The sequence below is a fragment of the Protobothrops mucrosquamatus genome, unplaced genomic scaffold, assembly GCF_001527695.2.
Source record: "Protobothrops mucrosquamatus isolate PMUCROS unplaced genomic scaffold, P.Mucros_1.0 scaffold110, whole genome shotgun sequence".
Taxonomy (NCBI): domain Eukaryota; kingdom Metazoa; phylum Chordata; class Lepidosauria; order Squamata; family Viperidae; genus Protobothrops; species Protobothrops mucrosquamatus.
In genome coordinates, this window is record NW_015386482.1 from 1,149,205 (window position 1) to 1,172,426 (window position 23,222).

The 23,222-nt window shown below is 37.4% G+C and overlaps 1 protein-coding gene across 1 annotated transcript in view; it reads left to right on the top strand.

Moving 5' to 3' along the window:
- SH3PXD2A (SH3 and PX domains 2A) overlaps positions 1-23,222 on the top strand; it is a 243,262-nt gene that overhangs the window by 17,585 nt on the left and 202,455 nt on the right. The window contains exon 2 of the mRNA XM_015812791.2: positions 11,659-11,739. Within this exon, the coding sequence (XP_015668277.2) occupies positions 11,659-11,739 (81 nt within the window). The remainder of the gene's footprint in view (positions 1-11,658; positions 11,740-23,222) is intronic.

The window sequence follows — 23,222 nt, forward strand, 5'->3', positions numbered from 1 at the left end:
TGCAGAGCTGGAGGGAGGCTTGGGTTTGTTTTGTGTTTTTTTTTACGAATCTCTTCTATTTTTACAGCTTATGGGAAGGAAAATAATTGTAGTATGCAAGAGCTGGCAAAATGCCTCACCAAGCAAAATTCATCTTTCATGTTTGATGGTGACAATCACTTGCATACGGCTTTGAAGAGAACCAAGGGTTCCTTAGAAAGTCATTACGGGTTTCTCACTAAAAAAAAAAGTTATAGGGGCTGATTGGATTCTCAGAAAGACAATTCCTTCTTCTGCCTGTTGTAGACCTTTAGATACAATTATGCAAATAGCATTATTATCTTAAGAATAATTGTTCATTTATCTATTGATCCAACAGATTTGTATGTTTACATAATTGTATATACTTCATGAAGTTAACAATTTAAATATAAAAGCAGAATAAGAGCAAGACAGTAGAATAAATAAGAATCCTTAAATCAAGGTTTCCACTGAAAACTGTTTGAAATAACTCACTGCCACATTTTGGGAAACTATCAGGATTGAAACCACAACAGGAGATTCAACTGCTGCATAGGATAGAGGCCATCATCAAGAATAATTGCTTCTTGCTCTCCCCCCGCCAAAATTCCTATAGAGCAATTATCAAGAACTTTTGAGATTTGGAGGGTCCACCATATTGGCCTTCAGGAGGGCTGTGAAAGCATGGCTCTTCACCCTTAGTTGAGGTAGAAGTGAGCTCAGCAAGTGTAAACATAGAGTTGGTAAGATGACAGCTGCTGTGTATATGTAACTTGCAGTTATGTGCACCTAGTGCAGTGGTTCTCAACCTGTGGGTCAGGACCCCATTTGGGGTTGATCGACCATTTCATGGGGGTCGCCAAGCAAGGCTGTCCGCCATTTTTTTTGTCCGCCATTTTTTCCCCCTTTTCCGGCGGGTGTCTTACCTCCCTTGGGCTGGGCCTGCTCCGTCTCTGCCGCTTGCCAGCTACACCTCGGCCAGCACAGGGGGCGGAACCACGCATGCGCGGTGCTCCCGGGCAGGGAAAGTCCTCGACTTACGACCAGTTGGGTAGTCCTCGACTTACGACCGGTTTAGTCCTCGACTTACGACCGGTTTAGTCCTCGACTTACGACCAGTTTAGTCCTCGACTTACGACCGGTTGGGGTCGCGGCATTAAAAAGGTTGAGAACCACTGACCTAGTGGCTTTCATCTGCCAATAACTGAACCACTGATTTTGCACTAGGTGACCTTCAAAGACAGGCCCATGTAAAGCACACTTGTAGTCCAGATACTTGCGATGAGGCCATGACTGATTCTTTCCAGAACTTCCTGCTTCAGAATCTCCACGAGCCTACCCTATAATAGCTGTGAGTCCACCAAATCTTCAGGAACAGTATTAGTCTACCAGAGGTAAAAGAGTTGCTTGCAGAGAACTGTGCTGGACAAAAAGCAGTTCCATTTTGCTATGGTTTAATTGCATCCTGTTTTATACCATCCTATCCAAACCCCAACAACCTCCAACCACTGGATCAAAACTTCCCCAACATTTTCAGCCAAATACTGGGTTTTGATCCACCAACCAAGATGACAAAAAAATGACAAAAGTCTATTGCAACGTAATGATGCAAATCCCAATATTTTGTGTCCTAATGTCAGGCATAAGTTCATAAGTAATGAAGTTTGTTTCATGACATCACAATTCATGTTTTGTCACCTTGCCTGCTCTGTGGATGTCCATATGGTAGTGCAGAACAGTACCACATACTGATAGTACATCTTTAAAATCAATGGATGCCCTCTCCCAGAGCTTCATATAAATGAAATGGGATGTAGTGGGGAAAGAAGTGAATCCCTGTCACTCTACAAGGGAGAATCTACCAGAGTGGCCTCTTCCCTTCACTCACTTACTGGACTTACCTGCTCAGGAAGGAGTGGAAGGACTGCAAAAAATTCCCACAGCTCTGGACCTAGAAGAACACCATGGTAGTACATGGTATTGAATATTCCCAAGAGTAGCATGAACTCATCACATTTAGATACCTAACAGAGCTCATCAATCTAAAGGAGATAGTCAGTAGTCTTACATGAACTAATTATATAATAAAAGATAATTCCCAGAGAATTATCTGGGATACATCCCAATACATAAGACTATTTTACCAAACAAGTTGACGACCTAAACTGTTCCTTGCAAGTAAGAAATCTAAATTAATAATTGAGATAATGCTGTTGGGAAAAATGGTGCTTCCACCAAATAAGTTGGCATTGGATTGTCTGATTCTCAGAACACACTGATACATCTGCAAGAGATATTATGTTATAAACTTGGCATTTGATTATTTTAATTATTTAGTATTAATTCAAACTGATTACCCTATTTTATTGGAAAAATAAGCTAAAATGTCGACTATGTAGATAGGTGATTGATAAGTCCATATGAAGGCACATGTGGTTTGTATAGATGAGGAACATAGAAAAAACTAATGTAATCAGTGCAACAAGACCTGCACAGGTAACTATATATGTACTAACAAAACTGTTTCAAATAGGGAAGCATCTAGCTAAAAGTATCCATTGAGTAATTTCTACCAGATTCATTTAGGTCAACAGGTTGGGACTGGTAAATGGAGATGAGACACTAGGCTGAAAATTACAGTTTACAGTCCTGTACCTTTACATGAAAATAGGTGATACTGAATGTATTGCAATGTACCTCCAAATAAGTATACATAGGATTGCATTATTAGTTCAGACATCCACAGTGTTTATACCAATGAGCTTGCCAAAAAGACCATGAATGGGACAGGAAGAACAGCAAGAGGGAAGGTTATAGTAACAAGATCTGGCATGAATAAGCTAATTTCTGTGCATGCTATATAGGTCAACTGCCTTTTTATAACAGTGAGAATTCTAATATAAACACTGCATGTTGAAGTCTTATACTGGAACCAGTACTTGAGCAAATTATTTGCATTGTAATCTCTCCCTTCCACTAGGTTTCTAAAAGAGATTTCACAGATTCATTTAAAGTAGGCTTTGGCAATCATAATTAAAGTATATTCTGAATTGGGAGGCTTCAGTTAGAATCCTCTCAAATCCATTAACCATAGTGATTAAAGACAGCATAGAAGCATGTTCAGATTGCTTTGTGGCAGCCTTCCCTGACTTAGTGCTCTCCAAATGTGTTGTACTTCAAATCATGTAATCACCCTGCTAGTATCTTCTTTGGCTGCTTTATTTGGACAGTTTCCTGACATTTTCAGTTAGGCAATAACATGAGTTAGATTAATTTGTGACATCGGTAGTAAACAGTGATAAGTGCATCCTTTATGTTTCTGCTTTTGATTTGTTCATGGAAATGTGACACTGAGGCACACATGTAGTGCAATATTATATGCATTTATTTCTCATTGAATATCTGATGCAAATAGTGGAAATTGCTCAGGAATTTAGCTTTTAAAGAATGATCATAGAAAGTTGTACATAAAAGAATGAAAAGAATGTGATTTTCATAAAAATGATGCTTAAACAATTTATGTTAATAGCTATATAACTTGGAGAAGATGCATGCAGAGACCTATAAAAGTTTTAAATAATTTCATGTGGATTTTAGAAATAAAATCTGGAAAAACCCTGCTGTCCTGAAATATTGTCTTATTAAGAAGACAGTAAAGGAAAAAACAGTTTTACTGTTTTGCCCATACTGGTCCTTGAAGAGGAAACATCAGTGATTTGACCTTAATTATGAGCAGCTGAATTTTGCAAAGTTCATTAAAAATGAGGGTGGGCCAGTTTAGCAACCAGAGCTAGAATTTGTAGCTAATAAGCTACAATGGCTGGGAATTGTGAGTTGTTTACTGCATCCAGAGGGTAGACATCTAGGGAAGGCTGGGGCAGCCTGAAGTTTTGATTTCACTGACCTTAAATTCTGTGATGATAATGAGTTGTAGACTGTTAGGTTTTTAAAAGCATACTTAACTGAAGTGTTTTAGAAGTGTAAATGGGCAATTTGAATTCACTATGTCAGTCAGATATAGTCTGTTTCTTTCATGAACTTCAGCTTAAGAAAGTGAATTTCTATTTATAATTAATGACAGAATATACAGAATGAAGTTTGTTCATAATATAGTGGGAAATTTTTTTCCTGTTTCATAACTCACCTCAACTGAACAAATTCAGAATACTTACGAAAATGAACAGTTTCCTTGGGCTGGCTTAACTCTAACCAGTGAATACAGATTTACAGCATTTAAAACAAATGGTCCCAACCGGTCTTTACCAAATCCCCAGCATAAAGGAATTCTGCGGTTGTGAATTATCATGTAGAAATGTCTTTACAGTCTCAGTTTACTGCTGCAGAAGCAACTGCAGTCTTTTAACTCTGTTAAAAATACTCTAAAAACTATCCCCATGGCTTAACTATGTGACATGTGTGAATGCATAAAATGAACCCCTAGTGACCTATTGCATTGCGAAGTGGCATCAATGGGTATAATTTGACATAGGGAAGGGAAATCTTAGCTCTTGGTCTACCTCAAAGATGCAAGTATTTTTAGGCCAAGGACATGACTTCAATTTTGATGCATCTGGGCTCTTGTAACAGAAGAATGGAGATAGGGTAAAGAAGTGGTAGAAATAGAACAAAACCAGCATTTAATTATTTAATAATGTTCGTCTTCTGCTACACTGAAAATAACAGTGTAGCTATACAGAAAGGTTTTGGAGGCTGCAACTCGGGCATTAAGGGGGCCCAAGTTGCATATTTCTACTTGCCTGAGAAGAGCAACCTGTTTGTGGCTAGGATTACAATGAAGATAATGATTGTGTAGAATGGGGTAAAGAAGGACTATAAATTTCTACTTTTCTTTGTTGTTTTTTATTGAATTGAGATCTCTTTTGAAATTAGTCCAGAGGTGTCAAACTGCCAGCCCGAAGGCTGGAGGCATCACGTGGAAGCCGCACCCACTCCATTGCTGGCAATGGCAAAACTGTTCCAATACGTTGCGCGACGTCACGTGACGTCACAAGTTTGACATGTTTGAATTAGCCTATTTTAAAACTGATGTTATAATATTCCTATGTTTTTGGGGTATTAACCAAGAGTGAGTTCTCCAACATTAAAAAAGGATAAAATATATTGGGATAAGCCTGAGAAGGAAGTTTAATTCCTGTGAGAAATTGTGGTAAGGGTAATCCTTGACTTATACCAGTATTGGGACTAGAATTTCTATTGCTGAATGATGCACTTGTAAAGTGAAACATTGTGTGACCCTAAAGGCCATTCTGACTATAAAGGCCAGAAACAATTATACTTATTTTGGGAAATCAAGGTCAGAAAGGACTCCAGATACATTAATTAAAAAAGAAGGGGGATTGGTGGCCATATAGGACCTGGGATCCAGGTTATTTGTTTCTGCTAGAGAGTCTCTTTCTGCATATAGAAACTTGCAAGTAGAATTAGGCAGTGAGAAGATGTTTTAGAAGGAAAGCTGTATGGTGGGAATGTTTAAGCACTGGGTAACTTCCCTTTTCTGTTGTTTCATGACCAAGGAATGGGTCAGTCAGGTAACTAGGCCTTGACTAGGTTTCATCCATGAACTGAATTTAACAAGAAGGGCCTTTCTGGCTTATGAACCCAAGAGGGATTTCCATTACAGAAACTGGCCAGATATTTATTCAGTTTGCTGGACTGTAAGCGCATGTCTATCCTTCTGATATTAGGATGCTTATTGGGATCCCATTTGGGCAGATCTACCAATGCCTGCCTTTTCCTTTTAGAGGTTGTTTCTTTTTCACTTGATTTTCTTTGCATTCATCTAGATGTCCTCAGCTCCCTTTCCCAATGTTTCTCCTTTGACCCTAATGCAGACCCTTTCTTTTTTCTGCTTAGTTTTGCTCTGATTCTAAAGGAAAGGGAAACAAGTTTTTTCTTTGGTTTCTGTGTTATACTCTTAAGTTTATAGAAAGTGTAGCAAGGAAGTCCAGTTTGACAGAAGTAAAGTTGATAACGTCGCTTCAGAGAAGCAAAGTAACATTCATTGAAAATTTGGAACCTTATTACACCCTTACATTGCAACTTAAAGATTTAGGGAGGAAAAAAAAATAGGAAAGCTTTGCAGTATTTGGGTCAAGGGATAGGAAGACAGGGGAGTATACTTCACTCAGCCTGGACAGAAAAAAGGATACCCATTGGGAAATGTAAGGATTGAATGGAACATAAGGTTATTCACTGGCTTTACAGACCATGATTGGATCAATCACAGATTATTAAAATAAAATCCAATAAACAATTGTCCTCCAGCAGACAACAGAGCAGCATGGATAAAATGACTGCCCTGTGCAGTAACCAGCCATAGGAAATAAGGTAGAATGCCAGGTGCTGAGTCTGGCTACTAAATCGGAAGGATGCATGTGGGTCATCCATTTGGAAAAGCTTAAACTGGCTGAGGAGACAGGACAGCAACTTTGGGGCAAAGGTAGAAAATGACATAATTGCTTTTTGCACTCACAAAACAGTGGGTGATACATGGACCTGTCTTTAGTCCTAGTTACAAAATTCATTTATAACAAGGTTATGAAATGGACTTTTCTAGGTGACAAATGCTGCTCTCCCTGTAAAAGTGTTTTCTACAAACTAGTATCTGTGTTAGTTACTGAAAATAAGTGTTGATTCCAGAGTTCATACTCTGTTTCCCTTTGTTTGCTATTAGCATGATAGTAATTTAGTTGAACCATCAGGGAAAGAAAACATCCTTTGGCTTGAGTAATCAGTGACAAACTAATATTTGCTCAAGTTAGAGGCAGTTGGTCTCATATGGTTGACATGTGGTAGTTAGTTTGAAGTGCTCAATGAAGCAATTCATCTCAAGAGGACCATTCATATCGATTGCCTCACCATTCAGATCACAGTGGGGTGGAAATGATTCACCACATATCTTGTTTGAAAAGAGAAGTGTGTTGTGAAAATGACTGAACTGGATACCAACAGGTCTACACAAATCAGCTTCTGTGAATTACTATAAGGTGTGGGAAGACTTCAAGACTTTTATTTTCAGTGTTTCTCAACCTTGGCAGCTTGAAGACGTGTGGAGTTTAATTCCCACAATTCACCAGCTAGGGGAACTCCACACATTGTCAAGCTGATGAGGTTGAGAAACACAGCCCTAGTTGAATGCAGTTATGGACTAAATTATATTAAGCTACATTTTTTTGAGCTATATATTCAAGAATTATTTGTTTGTTTGTTTATTTATACAAAACACATTAGGCCATTAAATGATTTGCAAGTAACAAATAATTCATGTAATACATTAAGCCAAAGCTAAATAACCCAAATTAATGCTGAATACAACAAATAAAGTTACTGTGGCTTGGGGCCTCATTTTAGCACCAAAGACAATACCTGTTGACAATCAGGGGTTGTTTTATATTTTTGTGGTCACCTACCACTTCAGTGACTCAGATCTGAAGGTGCGGTTTCTAGACCAAAGTGGGAAAAATAATAGAAAAATAATAGAAAAATAATAGAAAAATCTTCACAAAAGATTAACTTACTGTCTTTGAATGGCCTTATTAGCCAAATTTTGTATTTCCTTGATTGTTATACTGTAACTGTCCTTAGTTTTGAGATATACTTTCATATATAATAATTATTTCAATTGCTTTTAAACCTGTCACTGGGAAGATGTTCTTGGCATAGCAAACTAATGTTCACATGGCAGAAGTAGTCAATCACAATAATTTCAGTTTCTTTGACAGGAACATTTTCAGACTGTCCACAGTAATTCATCAAAGATGAGGGGAGATGCAGGAGGAAATACAGTTCTCTGTTAATGTATCAGCCTTCCTCAAACAGTTGCCTTTTACATATTTGGACTTCAGCTATTATAATCTATAGCTTAGCTGTCATGCCCATAATTTTTAGCCAATAAATTGGGTGTATGTTGCTTGTAATCTACCACTTATGCATGGAGGATTTGGAAAAGGTTCAGTGTGTCATTAATTGAGACTCTTTTAGATATTTTAAAGCAATATTGGAATGCTTCCTTAATTCTGAATTTGCATAATATTGTATTCCTATGATGTGATTCTAGTCTATACTTAAGTCATAATTCTATTTGGGGGGGAAAACCTAGATTTTCTTCAATGGAATGTTTCATTTGCAGAATCCTTTGAACATCTCATCATACTTCTTTTTGATGAGCTGCCTTCTATGCAGTGAGGCCCCACAAAGGGTTAACATGTTTCCCAATGCTCCAACTTGCTGCCAACATAACAAATCCTGAGTTTTGTCCTCTAGCAGTTAATGCCATGCTAATTATATACAAAAAAAATCTCCTGTCTACTCTTCCCATTCCTTTTCTGGATAGAGAAAAATGAAAGAAGAGAAAAGAAGGCTATTAATGTTCTTACAAACAGATTATTCAAAATATGTGCTTTGTAAAATGCTATAGAAAATGTAACATTTGAAAAAAAAATTGTACTGAAATTTCACTTGTAACTTATATTTGTTCCAATCAAGTATTTCAGGAAATGAGTCAGACAGTTATAGAAGTTTGAAATACGTATGAATTATTACCCTTCAACCCCCATTTTCAAATGCCAGCAAGTTTTTGTACTATGAATTTAACGCTAGTTTGTAAACTAGATTTATTACAGTTGGGAAGTGGAGATCAAAGACTTACCTAGTGATTTTCTGCTTTTGTCTTTTATGGCCAGGAAAGGCTGAAATAGTTAACACTGAAGGCAAGAACAATTGGATGCATAGCTACATTTCCCCTTAGTAATCAGTCCAGAGTTAGAGACAAGTAGTAGTTTTGAGTTTTCTGCCTTGAGAGATCTTGGAAATTACATGAACTTTATTTTTTTTCCTCAGAAAGAGGGGGGAAACACTCTTTTTCAGCAAGATACCCTTTGAAGAATTTCCACTTGCCTAGTACAAGGAAATCCCCAGGGACTCAGTATTGTTCAATAGTGACTAAAGAGCTTTGGGACTATATGCTTTTGTCTTTCCCAGGCCCCGGGCCTCCTTGCAAAGCACTGCATTTGGACTTCAGTTGCAAGGTTAAGAGTCAGTGCTGGAAGACGTTCATACTCATATCAATTGCACAGGATTTTACCATGAGGCTTCCCAGAGATCTAAGATAGGCTCAGAAAATAATAAAGTTTTTATGAAAGGTTAGAGCTTCTTCTCCATCTTAAGCATTATTGGGCCATTGCTGAAAATTCTGCAATTTAGGTTGTGGAAAGGTTGTGGAAAGCTGATTTAGAAAATCAAGGTAATCGTAAACATATTTTGCATATACTATCAAGAAGTTAGAACACTTTATACCATGAAAATATTTATTGGCTGTTCTGGATGGCCATAAATAATTAAAATATGCACATGGTTATGTAGGATGCATAAGTGAAAGACATTACTAAAGTTCATAGGTGCATGATTTTAAAACTATTGCCCCCAAAGGGTGAGATCACAGGTGAGCAAGTGTGTCAGAAGAAAGCTAAGAGAAGTATATTTATAGTAATTATCCTCTATAAACAAGCACAGAAAGTAAAGAAGAGTCTAATTAAATGCTGATGACGTCCTGACACCTTTTCTTTACCCAGATGTTTCGCTTGTATAGAAATTGGAGGTTCCAATGCACAAAAGGCCCTCCTGCAAGATCATTTGGAGAAGTATACACAATATATTAAAAAGCAACTTGGTCATAAAACAATTTCAGAATAGGTATCTACCTCTGGGCTCACAACTTGTAATATGAAAGGCTGTCTTACTATAAGAAAGGTCAAGGTTTCTAAGTAGGCTGGCTAATGATTTCAGTTTGTTAGCTTCGATTATTTGAGGTCTCTTGATGTAGGAAATGGCATTTGATCTTTCAACAGAGGAACTTATGACCTCTGCTAATGCAGTGCTTCCCTTGTGATGCACGTATCCTTTTAGAAGAGCAAGGATTGACATCAGGACATGATGTCATGTGACATTCTGGATCAGTGTCAAGGATAGCTGGATGTTTTCCAGAGAAAATAATTATGTTTGATGATGAACTCTTTCTTAGCAGCTCTTTAAGTGGATATTTGTCAGCTGTTACAGCATAATTTATTTACTTGTGTGCCCTTTATAGAAAGAAAAGAAATGCATCACCATGTGTTAATCAGATGTTTTACTGGGCTTGCTACATCACTTATGGTTTGAAAGCTACTTCTAAAAAATACTTAGCAGCTAATATGCTGATCATGAATTCCTCTGCTTCTCATTGACTAACTGTACGACACATGTATTTCAAAATGATTGTTCAAAAGCCTTTTAATAAAAAACAACAAAAATAAACTGTTACCTATGGAAGTTGTGGGAAGTTACTTCTACATTTAGTAGGAAATAAACTAGATTAACTATGTGTAAACATGGGTTTTACATACAAATTAGAGCAAGTAAGTTGAAAGTGGACCACAATCTTCAACTTGCAATCTGAACCATCATACTACCACCAACTACCCAACCAAATAAGAGACCCCCCCATTTTCTTTGCAGCCCAAGAAACTAGGGAGAGTTTATTCTAACACTCATGCCCCCCCCCACGTTCCTCCTATGGTCTGAGTTCCCTTTTTCTGATCATTCCCATGTTACTTTGCCTGGTCTTCAGTCATTTCCATATACCATTACACAGTACCAGCAATTCATGCTAAGTCATGTTCAGATTCAACTATGAAATTATGAATTCTGAATTTTAGAGCAGCAGCAACAACAGCAGAAAAAAACCTGACCTTGAGATTAAATAGGTATTTGTCAAAAACAGCTTCAGGCTTCATCTGGGATGATGGATAATACAATAACAAAAGTGAATTTTAGCACTAGAAAAGCTAGAGATTTAGCTGTGCTGCCATGGTATAAAGCTATGACCTGCAGCATTGATCCATTTTTAGCCACAGTGTTACCAAAACCCATACTTAGATTTCCTGTCCATGAATAATTTTTTTTAAAAAAATTAAATAGCTGCCTCTTTCTGGTGCCACCTGAAACAAAATATGGAAGAAGAATAAGAAACTTCATGGGAATTGTTTATTTTAATATAAGATCACCTAAATGTAGTATCAAATCCCAGATCACATTGAAAACCAAAAATTAAATAGCCATGATTTTCTGCTTCTACATCAAAGAATGAAAACTGCCAATGATGTCATGAGTTCCATCCACCAAAAATCATAGGAAAAATGAGTACAACCATTCACCTAGGAGATAATTCAAAGTTGTAATCAAAAAATTTGCTCAACTATTTTATAGTATTAATTTATATCATTCACTGTGTCTCCAATTTTTAATTTCAATAGCTTTGCAAGAGGTGCTATGTATAATGCTAAACACAGTTTATTTCAGAAGAGAGCTCTGGCCTCAAAGCATATTTAACAGGAAACATTCTCCCCATTTTACAGATCAGATCTAATGATGCTGGATAATTCAATTATTTCAGGATTTTGGATAACATTACAAAGTATGAGAATAAAATAATCAGAGTCATTTGACTGGAATTAGAGAAGCTCATGATACTGCAGTTTTGATCTTGCTTACTGACCTATAGTACAGTCTTTATGTTATGATACAAGGGCAGCATAGAAATAAAAATAAATCTGATACAGTAAATGTATAATATCTTTCTTTTTGTTTGTTTTGTATTTCTAGGTCTATATAATCAAAGTAACATGGTCAGATGCAACTTGCCAGACAATCTACCGGAGGTATAGCAAATTCTTTGACCTGCAGGTAATGAATAATTTTTGCTTTTTCTTTGGGGAGACTATTATGTGTAGAATTGACATAGAGCTGTTAATAATGATTTGAATCTAATACTATTACAGCTCACTGCAGATTTTGCATTATTACTGAAATTGCTTCCAGAATACTTGAAAATACTGTTTGAGAGAAGTTTCTTTGGTTCTCATGGTGAAAGGGCTTGCATAACTACATTGTTCTACAGTCTTCCTTGTGGGAAACTGTACATCCTCTTCCTTGATTATTGAAAGAATACGTCCCATGAGACCCTAACACTTTCCCTCTTAAATTTAACTTCCTTTTGTTTGTGATTCTGCTGATAGTATGTATTGGTTATCTTCTGTCTCTCCCACCGCCTTCCTTGAGGTCTTCCTTTTGTGACCTGTAAGTATGCATGTTCAGTGTGAAGCCATTTCTTAGTGAAAAGATCCAAAGGATCCAGTATAATCAGAATTCAGCTTTAGAGCAGCTTTGAGTATATTTATCTAAATTTGTACTAATCAACAAGTCATGGGGTGTGTGTGTGTGAGAGCGGATGGTCAATGGGAGCAGTAGCCTGAGCTTCACAGATGAAAGGGGCCTCTCTCAGAATATAATTCCATATTTGTAGAGGTCAGATCATTTAAGGCAGTAATATTAGTTATTTCAATATTTTGGGTTTCTCTCGCATGTTCTCATCTATAGGGTAATTGGACAGAAAATAATGGGGGCTAACAGGGGATGCAGTGAGAAAAAACTGGGTGGGGACACAGATGAAAATTCTGCCCATTGGTTTCAGCACCTGGGTTAAAAACTTACTTTGCTTGTGTATTTCACTGTGTATTCTACAGTGTATCCTCTTGTTCTGTTTTACTAATTTTGTATTTGTTTCTTCTATTCGTGTGTGCAATTATACCTTAAAATGGTTATTGGAAAGGTTTTCTATCAAGAGGCATCTTATCTAGGGATCCCATGCCATGTGCAGCATTGTGGAGTTTGCTTCCTCATAAAGGGAGAGAAGTAGAATGATTGACATGGAAAATTCCTCTGAGCAGATACAAGGTTGTCTTAATATCCACCACAGAAGTTAAATCAAAAGAGCTGATTACTATTAGTGAAATCAGTAGCAATAAGTCTTAATCAAGTCACTGTAGCTATTTATTTCTGTGGAAACAGGAAATAACTAAGATGTGACTCATGGGAAAGAATCAATGGAGCACTGGTAATACAGTAGTTGGTTAGATTACAGATTTGAGGAAACTTTGATCTCTATCAGACAAACATGGCAAAAGGATGTTGCATCCTTGGGATTTAGTAGTTTGCAATTGCTTATGTAATTGGATGGAAGCATCAAAGACTTATCAGCAGGATATTGGTTGCATTCATCATATTGAGCTTGCAAAAAGGAATTAATGTTAACTCAGGCCCACAAAGGCATCTTCTTTCAGAGTCCCTTTAGGAAAGTTCATTTGGAAACAACTGTCCAAAGAGCTGAGCAACCTTAACCATTCTTTTCTACTTTTACATAGAGAGCCCCCCACATTTGGCATTTCTTACAAATGTCTGTCCATTTTTTTAATTTTATGATCCCAACTCATGAGACCTTATTAAGATTTCTATAAAACTTGAGAAAGCAAATTCGCCATCATATTTCCTTCTGCTAACATTCCTAAGCTGAAGTAGCTATGAAGAAGGCTTGGTTCATCTTCATCTGATAACACTTTTTAAAAAATAATTATCCCCTTCATTTTCAAGTACTTTCTTTTTTATTAAACAGCAGTTTTCCCCACCCCCAACCTTGCCTGCAAGTCTCCTAGACTTTCCTGTTAGGTTTGAAAAGTTCCCATCAACTAAAGTTATCAATAGGGTTAGTGTGTTGTACAGGAAATGGTGTCTCCAATTGGGAGAAGGAGTCTTGAAAGGTCCCATTGATAAGCAAAAAGGGAGGGGTGACTTAGCAACAGTGGAAAACATTTGCTGAATAATATGCATCTTTCTCCCATTCCTTCTTGAAAACATATCAAGAATGTTCCCATCCCCAATACTTTTTTATTTTAATCCTTTTGTTATTAAATATTGTAACAGTTACCATTCTGAAAGCTGAACTGAAGGACACCAACCCACAACAAGTTGCAATATTCTTGAATGGTTTAATAAGCAGTATTCATGTTTGGTGTAGGCTCATTTGCATGTGTTTATTGAAGACATTTTATTTGGTTGTTTCAAAGTGGCTTACAACAGCACTGAAAAAAATTATACAAGAATTGCCTAAAATGTGCCTTTCAATATAGTAACTGGTTGCTCTGATCTATGGATTGCACCTAATGGGCAAGGCACCATAGCAATAGCACTTAGACTTATACACCGCTTCACAGTGCTCTACAGCCCTCTCTAAGTGGTTTACAGAGTCAGCATATTGCCCCCAACAATTTGGGTCCTCGTTTTACTGACCTCAGAAGGATGGAAGGCTGAGTCAACCTTGAGCTGGTGAGAATCGAACTGCCAAACTGCAGGCAGCCTGCAGTCTGCAGAAGTAGCCTGCAGTACTGCATTCTAACCACTGCGCAACCATAGCTCATATTATGTCATAATATTATATCATAATATGTCATCTTATTTTGTAAATATTGAGGAATAGCATTAAAGTCAGGAATATTGGAAGAACCACCACCATGGCACAGTGGTTAGAATGCAGTATTGCAGGCTAAATCTGACTGCCAACTGCCAGCATTTCTGCAGTTCAAGTCTCATTGGCTCAAGGTTGACTCAGCCTTCCATCCTTCAGAGGTCATTAAATGAGGACCAGGTTGTTGGGGGCAACATGTTGATTCTGTAAACCGCTTAGAGAGGACTGTAAAGCACTGTGAAGCGGTATACTGTATGAGTCTATGTCCTATTGCTATCTGCCTTTAACTTTCAAAGACTTATTTCACAGGGAGTTCTTTGATTTACTGAACTGGATACCAACAGGTCTACACAAATCAGCTTCTGTGAATTGCTATAAGATGTGGGAAGACTTCAAGACTTTTATTTTCAGTGTTTCTCAACCTTGGCAGCTTGAAGACGTGTGGAGTTTAATTCCCACAATTCACCAGCTAGGGGAACTCCACACATTGTCAAGCTGATGAGGTTGAGAAACACAGCCCTAGTTGAATGCAGTTATGGACTGAATTATATTAAGCTACATTTTCTGGCTATATATTCAAGAATTATTTGTTTGTTTGTTTATTTATACAAAACACATTAGGCCATTAAATGATTTGCAAGTAACAAATAATTCATGTAATACATTAAGCCAAAGCTAAATAACCCAAATTAATGCTGAATACAACAAATAAAGTTACTGTGACTTGGGGCCTCATTTTAGCACCAAAGACAATACCTGTTGACAAACAGGGGTTGTTTTATATTTTTGTGGTCACAAAGAATAGGGAGTTCTTTGATTTTAAGTCATGCTTAATAACACTCCCTAAGGAGCAATCATCACTTACTGTATATCTCTCTTTTTATTAATTGTGCAATGATATGTCATGAAGATAGGACTGATTTGGCTCTATATTATCATACTATGAGGGAAAAAATGGAATGTTTATCTCATTCCTAGTCCATGTTAATTTATTCCCTTCCTATCTGTTCCATCATTTCCTGTCTTAACATTCCTATGATGTAATGCTCTTTCTTTGTTTATTTCCAGTTTGTAAAATACTTCTAGAATATTTCTAATTCACTTGTATTGTATTTTCTGTATCTTTTTGGTTATTTAACTTGAGCACTTGTTTTTATGACTGTTTTGCAGATCAATATTATAAATATATTCAACGTTTTAAAAAATTGTATTATAATAAAACATTGTGCATTGAAAATTAAGTCCAGAAGAGTCCTTCACTCGTGAAAGGAGCCTTTGACTATTACAAGGGCTCTTTCGATAAGTGGATAACTATCTTTGGATCCAATCACTCTATGACATTAATATTCTTAGGTCAAATTTATTCTTGTCTTATGGTCCCATTATCTATAACAGAGGTCCCATTTTTATAGCTCTTAGAGTCTCTTCACTGTAACTGCTGAAAATTAATAATGGAGTTTCCTGTCATTCTGAGATGAAAAATATATAAAAGCTTTATTATAAAGCTGAAAAAAGCATATTGTAGTGTAGTTAAAGCATATTGCGCTATAGTTAAAGAAGATTTCCTCAAAACTGCCTTCCCCATTATGGGGTGATTTGACCCTTCCCACTTTATAGACATCCTTAAAAATGTCAGGCAGGCCTTTCCAAAAGGTTTTCCACTTTTGATTTAGAATCTGATACTTGGTAAATAATGTTGTTTACTAACTTGCCACAATGATGAAAAAGTGATGATCAGAATAAAATACCCACTCTTTTTGAGCCTCTGGCTATATATTAATAAAATAATGGTACCCTCCCTAGCCCCCCATAAGAATGACAGACAGATGCAAGCTGATTGGTTTAAGGTTTGCCTATTGACACTGTGATGTATGTTCCATAATTTTTCCCTTCCTCACTCCTATACTTACATGTTTTCTAGTAACCTTAATTGTGTTAGATTCAAATGTAACTATCCTTAATGAATGAGCCCATTTGAATGCTGGTGTCACTGCATTTTGCTTTTTATTCTGAGTGTTGTGTGAACTCTACCATTCTCCACATATAAAACGCACTGTGCTAGGTCATGGTTTCCATAGCTGTATTTTATACATTACACTTAAATAACCATATATTGTTGAATGAGCAACAGTAATATACATTTACACTACATAAAACACAATCTATAGTTTATATTATATTTTATGAGCCCATCCATGATATTTTGTAAACCATGTCTTATGTCTCAGTATTCTGCGTAAACTCTACCAATTGTGTTATATGAATCAGATGATTGTGGCTTAATACTACAGGGCACTAAGTAGAGATTTTAGAATATGATTAAGTCCAAATTAAGTAGAACATAAAAATAACTCTACTAGATCGGCCTTCCCCAATCCTGCCACAAACAATTAAGGAGGATCACTTCCATAATTCTTAACCAGCATTGACAATAGTCTTGTTAGTTGGGATGATAGGAATTGAAGCACAATGCATCTGAAGGAAATCAAGTGGCAGAAAGCATATTAGCTACTCAGCCAGCTGTATGAATTTAGAATAAGTTGAAGCAGTGTAGGAAGTAGTTTTTTGTTGGATTTGGCTCAGTGGTATTTTTTTATTTTCAAGCAGTACTGAATTTGTTTATGCTTGTACCATCACTAAAGATGCAGGTTCCCCGTATCTTTTTTATGGCACCTGGATTATTGTTTCCTATTCTGGATTGGCTCTATCCTATTCTATGGGTACTGAGTCCACTTTCTTGGTCGATTTCAGATAGTCTGAAGGGATGGTATGGGGGAGGGAGTGGGGAAACCAGTGGAAAAAGATCAATAGCAATTAAGGAAGAAAATGTTGGAAATCAATTTAGTTGCAGCTTTTGCTTCAATGGTTTTGGGTATGGTTTTCCTGACTTTAATTGGCCAATTAAATGACATTGACTTATTTCCTTAGGGAGTAAAGTGAAACAAACTAATGGAGTGACTTTCCCCTTTTAGAAAAATGAATGCAGATACATTTCATTTGAACAATCACAATCTGCTCTTATAAAATTTACTTGGAGCTCCAATATGAACAGTTATGACCCACATGAATTTGCTGTTTGTAGAAGTCCACATTCCAACTTTTTTATATTTTTATCCTTTTTTTAAAAATAGGAAATTAGCATGCTTCAAATTAAAACATGTTTATCAGATCCAAATGATCTTCAAAAGCATTTTTAGATGAGAAAAATGATGTGTTTTGCTGTACTATGCTTTATTTATTCAGAGGCCGCTTTTCCAGAAAAAAGATAATCAGGTTAGCAGATCCTGAGAGCAAGAAGGCACGGCAGAGAATATGTCCTCTGTTTGAATCTGTGAACTGTTTTATGATTGGCTGCAATCAGTGTGGCAGCCCACAGGATGTTTTCAAAATTAATTATGCCCATTGCGCCCCAAAGATGGGAACCTTTGAAACAGCAACAGCCACTTAACTGTGGAATTGAGTGGTCTCAGGCTCTGTGACAAAATAATTTTGAAGCATAACATAAAAAAGTATGCTGTCTGTGGCTCTTTGGAAAAAGGGTAAGATGAAATATAATGAATATTTTTCTTGGAAATCTCAAATGCCTCCTTGCCATTTCAAAATTTTAAGAATGAAAGTCACTGAGCCATTAGTTTATATTATGATATCTGATATACAGGTAGATATACAATATATATTTTTAACAATTCCCATCTAGCACTGGTGTTATGAATGCCATCACTGATATTCATTTCTATAAAGGACCATGCCTATCATTGTAGTTTGATACACACATTATGCTAAGCCATTGTTTGTTTTAATCTTGATTGGTTGAATAATCCATAGTAGTTGGTTTATTAACAATAGACCATAAATTGTATGGCATGCTAAACCAAAATGACATAAATCTTAGTATAGCCCAGGGCAATGTATGAATGAGGCCAATAACTTTGGCACACTCTGATAATTTTATTGCTGTATCTTAGACATTTGGATCTTTATTTATACCCTTCGAATGGGAAAAAATAAGTATTATTAGTGCCTGCCCATGTTGAATGTTTTATTTTCTATAGCAGTTTTTAATAATAGCAGACCATGGACATATGCTGGAGCACTATGGCTAAACATTGTACAGGTAGTCCTTGACTTACGACCACAATTGAGCCAACAATTTTTGCTATTGAGTGAGACATTTGTCAAGCGAGTTTTGCCCCTTTTTACAACTTTTCTTACCACAGTTGTTAAGTGAATCACTGCAGTTGATAAGTTAGTAACACAGTTGTTAAGTGAATCTGGCTTCCTCATTGTCTTTGCAAAAGGTCGCAAAAGGTGATCACATGACCCTGGGACATAGCAATAGTCATAAATATGAACCAGTTGCCAAGCATCTGAATTTTGATCACATGAGCAGGAATTTCAGGTCGATAAAAAATTGAAATATGGCCGTGCTACATAGTATGCTGTGCTGGCATTGTAACATTGTAATCTATCTCAAGCATAAAAATATGAATATGGATAGGTTTATTTTTCATACTCAGTTTTTATATATTAGTTACCAATGAATGACCTTTTCATTTCTATTTGCAATATCCAAAACGTTTTTAATTAACAAATGCAAGAACAGACTGTCTTAAAGCAACTGCCCATTATACTAGGAAAAAGATAGAACATAAAAATGCTGTAGGCCTTTTGGAAAATGAATATGAAAGATTGCCTGTTATTCCTAAAATAGCCTTGATTATTAATAAAACACTGTGCTACAGAGCACTTAAGCTCATACTAAAGAAAAAGATATATCCAGAAAATCTATAATTACTACCAAGTCAGTTTGAGATATCACCCAAACCTCAGTGTTTGCTGAACCTTGTTATGCAATCCTTTTTCTTCTCATACTCTTTCTTCTTTTTAAACGCTACCCTCTAATTGAAGTATAGCTTAAAATTATAGTCCGTAATCTACATATCCCTAAAATAGCATTCCTCTAGCAAAACTGCATAGTGGTATACAACCTTACCAAAAATAGTATCTTTCTTATGAAAAAAAGACCAGCTTTTCAGTTTTGTAAATCCAATTTTTGCACAAATGTATTCTCTCCCAGAACTGGGCAAGGTCATATTTGTGTGGCACAAATATGGCAAGCATGCTTCCACTACATTTTAACCTTTGAAACTGATCATGCTTAGATGCATAATATGCCCCAAACGTAGACTTATAGAAGCATGACATGACATTATAAACATCTAAAAAAAGGATATGATCTCAAAGCAGCAGAGATGGCAATTTCAAATAATCAGTTCAGTTTAAAATAGCATAAAATGTTTTATTACATGAAAACAAAATTCAAGCAGAGAAACACAGTAGAATTTTAACATACAGTTTAAAAAAGGTTGCCAAATACGCTACTATTTCTCTACTAATTGTGGATAAAGAAGAATCTGAAGTATGGCATCAGCATGACATACTCTACATTGACCATCTGAAAAAGGATAAGTGATGATAGATTTAGGTATATGCTGTGTTGCTGATGCTCTGCTGATCTTCTCCACTTCTTTTTACCAGGAGGATAGTACTAGCTGTCATTAGTTACTACTTTATCCCTATTTTATTGCAAATATGGGAAGAGGAGCACTATTCTCCCTGCCCTCAAGTAAAGATTATTACTACTAATACATTCATTAGTGGAAAGTGAGGAATTAAAAAAAATGAGAGAAAGAATGGGCAACTAGATGTCTGAATCAAAGAGTAGCTTGTCAACTATTTGATGGTTGATTTTCTATATTGTTCCCCCATCCTCACCACTACATACTGTGGCAGTACTCTGTCCCATTCAGTGAATATATTATTACCATCCTTGTTATTTAGAATAAATGTTTCTCATTCCTAATTTCTACTATTGTCCAGCATCCCCCTTGGCATATATTCTTGGCTTCCAGTTTTTGTTTTGGGAGGAGCTTTGTAAAACAACCAGCGATGTGGTCTTTAGGAGGAAATTGTCTACCATGTGAGAACCGGCCCTCATTGGGGAAGGCACTGATTTCTTACTGTATGAAAGAGTATCTCTCAAATTCCTCCAACTCTGCAAATACTTCTTTGTTCTATTCATGTACCTTTTTCTAAGAATAGCCATCTTGGCAGGGTGGGTAGTGATCCTAGTTCAGTGATGGCAAACCTTTTAGAGACTGAGTGCCCAAACTGCAACCCAAAACCCATTTATGCATCGTTGGGTGCCGGGTGGGTGTGGCCATTGGGTGGGCGTGGCCCATTGGCTGGGTGTAGCCCATTGGCTGGGCGTGGCTGCGATGGTAACGGCAGACTGGGTGGGACTAAAAAGTTCAATCAATTCCAAGTTTGCAAGATCTTTTTTTTCCCGCGAGAAGTTGAAATTGACTGATTGATTGAACCTTTTTTTTTTTTGCACACAGCGGCAGAGGCCTAAAGCGAAAAGGTTTTATAAAACCCAGCTGAAGGCCTAGGACTGGGGCGACGGCGCGAGTGCCCACAGAGAGGGCTCTGCGTGCCACATCTGGCACCCGTGCCATAGGTTTGCCACCACTGTCCTAGTTCAAACCTCCCTTCAATTTCAATTTCTGCAGTTGATTTCAGCAACAGCATGGAGCCAAGTATAATGACAGTAATGAGCATGAAATAATTTGAATGCTCCATTGCAGGGAACAAGCAGTACCTTCTAGATCAGGGGTGTCAAACTGCCGGCCCATGGCTGGATGCATCATGGTGAAACCGTGCCCACCTCATTGCCGGCAATGGAAAAAAAGTTGCGATACGTGACGACACGTCACATGACATTGCGAGTTTGACACCCCTGTTCTAGATGTTTGGGCATTCATTCCCCTCAGCTGCAGCCAGTGTCCCCTGTGCCAAGGGAACATGGGCTTGTAATCCCCAAAATCTGGAGGTGACCAGATTGCCTGCCTCTGTGTTACAGCATTATTTAAGTATAAAATGTTATTACTCATGGATGTCAGCATTTCAAACCACAGCTGATTTCAGGGAGAGTTTCATTTGAATGCAGAATAGTAATTGGAGAGATAAGTTTGCAGTAAGGCAGGAAAAGACCTTCAGTTTGCCCAGGCACCTTAGCAGCCGTGATCCTGCAAGTACTCCTCAAAATCAAATTTATGTAGAATACCAATCTGGCTTTCTCCAATTGTATTAGGAGATTAAAAACTTAAGTTTGAAATGAGGGATACTCTCTGAGTTTGGTTGTTTTCTTGCAGACATTTGATTACCCAAATCAGGTGACATCAGTGCAGATCTTCAAGTTTACGTTTTCAAATCTTAAGTTCCACAAAAATCACATTTTGGCCTAGTGCCAGGTGATTTTAGGTTTGCTCTCACAAAACTCTGAGCTTTGCCTTGTTCTTCTCTTGAATGATGGACTGCTTGGTCCTAAATATGTTTCTTTAGAATGGAATCCTATTGCAGTCAGTGAGGGAGTGCCTAAAAAGAAAGAAAATCACGGAACTACTTATTTGTCTTGCAAACCACACCTTTTAGAGCAGGCATGTCAAATTCGCAACGTCATGTGACATCGCACGATATATCGCGACTTTTCCCCCATTGCCAGCAATGGGGTGGGTGCGGTTTCGGCGTGACGCATCCAACCTGTGGGCTGGCAGTTTGACATGCCTGTTTTAGAGAAAGGAAACTGAAATATCTATAAAATTGGATTTCTGTGCACTGAGCAAAGAGACTGCCCTGGATTCCCATGAGGGAGGTTGGAATTCTTGCCTAAGGCAGTATATCAAGCAAGATGATTGATCATATTTCCCATTCACAGACAAGAAAATTGCTTGTTGCCACCACCAACGAAATGCATTTCTCTAGCTGACTATTGCTTCTGTGATTCTGTTCTGTAGCGACCACAAAATAACAGTTGAATCCTGAAGAGTCTTTCCTCAGGGTAAGATTTGTTGACCAGGCACTGATGATGAAAAGCCGTATTGCAGCTTTCCTGCCATAGCAAACCCAGAATTGCTGAAGTCTTCAGAGGGCCAGCAGAGCAAGCATGGTAGGTGGTATCTGTGGTTACTTTGACCACAGTGCATTGCTGCAATAGAAATCTGATGCAATCAGGTATGAGATGTCCGGCAACCAAAGCCTCATGTATGGCATACAGACCTTGTTTTGTTTATTTGTTTCTTTAAATATAAAATCAAACCCCGAATTCAGGGTACTATACTTCAGTTATATTGCAGAAGGTGTGTTTGAATGTTTTAGATTTAGATGTTCCAACACAACTTGGATGACTCATTGTCTGGAGCAGGGGTGTCAAACTGCTGGCCCACAGGCCGGTTGCATCATGTGTAGGTCGCACCCACCCCAGCTCCAGCAATGCAAAAAAAGTCACAACACATCACGTGACATGGCGAGTTTGACACCCATGGTCTGGAGGATACAAGCCCTCTCAGTGATGCCCCTCCTTCTGTAGAAGAGATCCCCAATTCTCTTTTATTTTATTGGGATGCTAGGGAACCAAAAGCACCTGGCAGTTCAGGAAGGCTTTGGGAAAGTTGGTTAACCTCCAAAGATGGTGCTATCATTAGTAATTGACCGAATATTTAGTAGATAGATTATAAGGGCTTTGTCAGTTTGTCAGTTCTGGTCCCTAAAATGTGGGGAATTGTATGGCATTTTGAAATAAAAACTATGCAGCAGTTCAGCTTGCAAGTGAGAAAGGAACCAGCAGCACCTAAAAAGTAACTTCTATTAGACGTGCAGAGAAGGTTGTAGTGCATTCTGTGATTAGATAGTACTGTCATTTTGTGAGATAAAGCAGCTTTAGTATAATTTAAGTCTTTAGCAGAAAGAAATTGGAGGAAGCTTGGAGATAACAGAATCATGAATCATTCAAGCACGAGATGTGCTTGAG